The 6,000-nt window shown below is 33.1% G+C and overlaps 1 protein-coding gene across 1 annotated transcript in view; it reads right to left on the reverse strand.

The window, feature by feature from the left end:
• Ctf4 (Chromosome transmission fidelity 4) overlaps positions 1-5,690 on the reverse strand; it is a 39,534-nt gene extending 33,844 nt beyond the window's left edge. Inside the window, exon 1 of the mRNA XM_089103767.1 lies at positions 5,520-5,690. Coding sequence (XP_088959893.1) covers positions 5,520-5,690 — 171 coding nt within the window. The remainder of the gene's footprint in view (positions 1-5,519) is intronic.
• Positions 5,691-6,000: the final 310 nt, after the last annotated feature.

Here is a 6,000-nt window from a genome sequence, read left to right on the forward strand (position 1 = left end):
TTATTCAATAATTCCGTAATCAAAGTGCAACATGAAGCACCAACAACATGTATTTTATGTGGGATTGATGTGTCGCTCATAGGTTATGCTGACGACATTTTAAACATTAGTAGAACCCTGAATCGAATAAAGAGTTGTTTTAGTGCATTAAAGGTAGAATATGCTCGTGTCGGCCATACATTTAATTCATCGAAAACCGAATTGTTATTTTTCAATTATAAAGTGTCGACTGAGGACATATGCGTTATGCTAGATGATATGGAGATCAAACCTGTTCCATCACTTACTTACCTTGGAGTCCCGATCGGTACGTCACTCAAGGCCAAACGCGTACTTATTATCACTGATACCCTTAGAAAAGTTCGTTCTGCATATGGAAAGCTTGTCCTGAGCAAGGCAAGATTTAGTCGTGATATTTTAGCCCAATTGTATAATGCATTTGCTTTACCAAGTTTTTCTCTACATCTCTCCGTTTTGGAGTTGCTTCACACAGACAGAGAAGAAAAAGTTGCGCATGATTTATTTTAAATATGCTAAGTATCTGCTTGGACTACCACCATGGTCCAAAAACCGGTATTTGATCAGTAGATTTGGATTGATAGACCCTGCCTTGGCAGTTCCTGCCAGAGTAGCGAGTTTTCATAAAAAGTTCATGACTCTAGGTCATCCTTGGGTAACGCTTCAGGGACAGACTTGAGTTGAATGTGTTATTTGAATGTTAATGTTGAGGGCCCATTTCATTGTATATATTTGTGTTAAACCGTACTTTGTTGTTTGTCTTTTTTTTCTTTTTTTTTGCATTTTTTTCACTTTTTTATACTCTGCTGCCCATTGTATCTTTTACAGTTTTGGCAGGTAATAAATCTATATTATTATATTATTAACCTATCATAAAAAAATGGACACTCTAAAAAAAAGAAGATGGAGAATAAACCAGAAAAACAAAGAGAAAATCTACACTTCAACGAATATAAACACAGGACAAATAGAAATGACCAAAGATTGGAAGACTCCTGGCATTCAGCAGAAAAATCATTAATATGCTTCTCAATTATTCCACCTGAGTTTACCAATTGATACTTTCTCTGCAGGAATGAGTTACTTGTCTATGCTGGGAGTTCCACCAAATACTTTGCAAATTTAAAATAAAGGAAGTGAACTTGCTTCCCCTTACCATAATAAAAACAAACAAGACAGAAGCAAGAATGAGTAGGCAAGGAACTGTTAGGCTACTACATAACTAAGATTGGTGTGCTCTACTCAATAAGAAATATTTGAAGCCAGGGCTGCATACACAGCACAAGTCTTACAAGAATTTTTTTTCTATTCTAGATAAAACATGTTAAACATCTATTCCCTTTATGGTTAAATGGTAAAACTATTCTCTTAAGCATCTACAAGTCAAAGAGCATCCTTAGGAAATGCAAGAAAAGTTCCCTTTTGAAGCTAAATGCACAATATAACTTATCCTGAGCATCACTAACACTACTGTTGAGCAAAACTGGAAGTGTCAAAGATCCTTGGTGCACACCTTTCACAATTTGAAATAGCAGACCATCATCATTAATTTTAGCTTTAAGATTTCTGTACATATATCCCAGACAAATAACTATCACAGCATTGACTCCTTTCATATAATGCTCAAGCACAAATATACACAATTCAAGTGCTCTTGCAACATCAATTGCACATGAAGTCATAAATTCATCTTAGTCTTCAATAGAACCATTAAATTCTGAATTTTTTACTTTTATCAAGTTCCAAATTTCAGTTTTTGACAGTGCACCCCACCCCCCTCCTGGTGGTCCATATATACCCCTAAGATGTATATAAAACTAAAATAAAACCCTAAAACAATCGAATGTTAGTAAATATTAGGCAGCATGTTCCTATTGGTCAGATGAGCAGATGATCATGTTGCCATATTTTAAATGTCAACTTTCACTGTTACTCACAAATTAAAGTATATTTTTATCTAAGAATTTTATTGCAATCACCCAGACGGAGATTCTTTTTACCAGGTAAAGAATACAAGAGAATGTTTAACACAGAAGATGACACATCATGAGATGCAAAACAGCAGAGACATATATTATTTAGGGCTATATCTGGGACCATTTGGAGAGGGAGGGATGAAATGGGCTTTCAAAAACACAAATATGGTATTAGAAAAGAACATTGAATAAGGAATTTAATAGTACTACTTTTATTTTATCAAGATATTTCTTTCTCTGGAGTCACTAATCAAGGGTGTTACTAAATTTCTTGGCATTTCCTTCAAATGGTCCCAGTCCTTAATTATTAGGTCACAACAATAGTGTCCAATCTCCCCCTTCTCATTATAGCTGGAAATAGCCCTAGGCTAGCCTATTTAGATTACACAACTTTACTAATTTTATTATTTTTTGTATACTAAATATTTTATGGTACTCCTATGTTAAACCTACTCTTTTATATACTGCTAGTTTGGTTAATGCTAATGAAATAAAATAAAATAGGATGAATATAGAATAGTTTGGAAACAAATTTGGGCTATATATTTGCACATTAGGGGGTGGGGTTGGGGGTTAAGCATAGCATATATTATTATGTTACCTAACCTAGGTACCCCCCCCCCCCCTAAACCCTAAAAAAAAACAGCTTAAATATTGTAGACGCAACGAAAACCAGGCTGTAGATTGCATAATCCTATAGAGGTGTCTTCAATTAAGTTGTCAAAAACAGGTTTTTGGTGACTGGTTTCCATTGCAGTATATAAACGAGAAGGTTTAACATAGGAGTACCAATTTGTTTTTATTTTTTATTAACAGTTGGTTCAGAAGGTCCAACATTACAATAAAAAAAGAAGAAAGAAGCTACACAGTAGTGGCTCTCCAGAATGAAACAAAAACAGTATTAAAAAAAACATATTTTTAAATTGCTAATCTTGTGCTCTTTCTTAATGGCTAAATTTTTATTTGCAACAACTCACTCTTATGCCCCCTGATTGTCTCATATGTAGCCTGATGATACATACCAAGCTTAAAGAAAATACTAAAACAATGAAATTCTTACTTTTTAATATGCAAAATATTAATATTAATCAGATTATCATGCTTCCTAGTTATTCTTCAAATTTTCAACTATTAGAAATAGTATTTTTTATCTAGTATAAGAAATACTTTATGAAGGCTACATAAGGGCTCAGCAGGGGGAGCAGGTGTGTTAGCACATTGTTGGGGTAATGACTATTATGTTGAAAAAGAAACATCAAATAAAAAATCATTTGATACTATTTTATTAAGATTTGGACAGCTGCTACTCTGCAACTTTACAAAAAACCAAAATCTTTTTTTTACCAAATGTTTACCATGTTTTTTTAAACAAAAGTTATTTTTATCAACTTTACCAAAATGTTTTGTACACAGGCTAGAGTGTTAACTCTAGAGTTTTAGCCTAATAGCTCTAATCGCTAAGTAATTGTGCCTTAGAGTAACAATTATATTTTGGAAGTGTTGAATGAAAAATCAAATGATATGCTTATAATTTAGATACTAAATAAGTGCAACAAATTTAACAGGAAATTTACAAATTCAAGTAAGAACTTGGGTAATTATTTAGCAGTGAGCCTTTTCTGAAAAGAAAATGCTAAAGAAATAAAAGCAGTACCATTAGCTTCTTATTTTATGCTCTATTTCAAATGCCATAGTCAATTTGCTTACAATGCACCCTACTCTCTTAATCATCCCATATGTAGACATAGTGAAATATTTTGGTTAATTTATAGGTGGCCCTATAATTTAGCTAGGATGAAAGTGAAAACATCATTTGATGCCCTTTTTATGCTCTTTCATAATTCAACAATTGCTTTTTTTGCAAATCACATCTTGAGCCCTTAAAGGGACTCCAAAGGTATTTTATATGACTTATGAAAGGGCATAAAAATGCATCAAATGAAGTTTTCACTTTCATCCTAGCTAAATTATACTGCCCACTGCAAATTTACCATGAACTTTACTCCTCCCCCCACCTCCTAATGGGTAAATATATACCCTGAATTGTCAATGGCAAAGTTTTGAATCACAAAATTCAGAGCTATTTTTGTTGACAGCATTTGAAAACTTGAAACAGTAGGAGAACAGTTTGAAATGAAAGTCAAGTATTTTACAGGTTATGTTATGAATGTTTCTCTCTTGTGTTGAAACTTGTCATGGTGCCATTCTTCTTTGTTCAAATAGTTCAAATACATTCACAACTTGATGAAATTTAGTTTTGCCTGAGTTGAATAGATTAGGACAGAGGAGGAGCATAACTGTTTTGGCCTCAGGTAGCTTGATGCTGGAAAAAGTTGTTACTGGCAGTAGCCTTGCACTGAATAGTAATTTGAATGTGAATATAAATAGGCTAACCTATTTGAAATGATTTTAAAAAGTTGAGAACAATGGAAGGAAACATGATAATCTGATTAATGGGAACATGCTGCATATTACAGAGCAGACTAAGAGTTTCACTCTTTTCATTTAGCCTAGACTTTTTTTTTATAAATATGCCTATTCTTAGGCTGGGGGTATGCTATAAATGGTATCATTAGAGGGGGGAGGGTGCATTGTAAGAAAAGTGACCATGATATTTAAAAAAAAGAATAATATAAGGAATGAGATAATGGTCAACCACTCTTAGTTGGGTAATTTTTTGCAAATCATATTATTGGCTTACAAATAAAATGAATATATCACTCAATGGCTTTTTTATGCTCTTTAAAAATATAGTAATCACTTCTATGAGAAAGTCAAATTGAAGCCCTTTTTTAGATCTTGAAAATGACAAAAATATAAAAACCTAACCTAACCTAGGTACCTTTCTCCCCCCCCCCCAAAAAAAAAAACTTTAAATATTGTATACACTATTAAAACCAAGCTATACATTGTATTTCTCTACAGTGGTGTCTTGCATCATCCTGTCAAAATGGGTTTTTCATTTAATCTTCAGTTTGAGGTATTAAAGAGTGGGTATATTGAAGGAGTATCTGCAAAATTTGTTGTTACAATTTTCATTTATCCAACTTAATTGTGGAAAGTCAGTTCTTGTGGATTAAAAAAGGATTTATTATGAAACAGAAAGTTTAAAACAGATATTTTAAGCCTTTTTATACCCTATATATTTTTATATGCTTGTCATTTTCAAGAGCTCAAAAAGGGCTTAAATCTGAATTTCCAATAGAAGCGACTATTATATTTGCAAAGAGCATAAAAAAAGGCATCAAGTGATATATTCACTTTATTTATAAGTCAATAATATGATTTGTGAAAAATTACCCTTTTCTGTTTAGCATATTTCCTTCACAAGTGGCAAACCACCAGCCTATATAGGCCTAGGCCTATTTAGGCTATATTCACCAAAACTCATCCAAGATATGGAGAGCATATTAATCCTTCATTGTCACATCTGCTAGAGTAGTGATCTTGCCACTAAATATCATTATAGCAACACATATACTATTTATAGCAGCACCAGAACATTTTGGAGGATAGCCTACTTACTGAAGACACATCATCGTTCAAGACATGAGATATAGGATCCTGATCTTGAATGCCAGACCAAATTCTTAATTCACGGCCAATACCTGCAGTTAAAAAGGATTGCTTATCAGCGGACTGACAAATATCAGTATACCCAGGCTCATGAGCAATTCTTGTCAAATTGCCGCTCATTTTAATCACATTCGATGGATTCAAAATTTTACAAAATGGCTAGTTAATAAATTCTACAGTTTTGCCGCTTGACCGATACCAAAAAGAGGTACCGGAAGATGAAAAAAGCGGTGTTTTTACGGTATCCTTTCTACCGAAACACGGTATAATTTATGATAGATTTTGATACCTGTAATGCGAATACGTCGTTACTAGTTTCAACAAAAAACTTATTTTTTAAATGCAATTAATTCCTTGCTACTTTTCTGTCAAATGGATACTATTCTTTATTATTTTTTTAGGTGGTGGATTTTGCCATGGACTTTGAACA

The sequence above is a fragment of the Artemia sp. Qi Xiang Cuo genome, chromosome 17, assembly GCF_049724085.1.
Source record: "Artemia sp. Qi Xiang Cuo chromosome 17, ASM4972408v1, whole genome shotgun sequence".
Classification (NCBI taxonomy): domain Eukaryota; kingdom Metazoa; phylum Arthropoda; class Branchiopoda; order Anostraca; family Artemiidae; genus Artemia; species Artemia sp. Qi Xiang Cuo.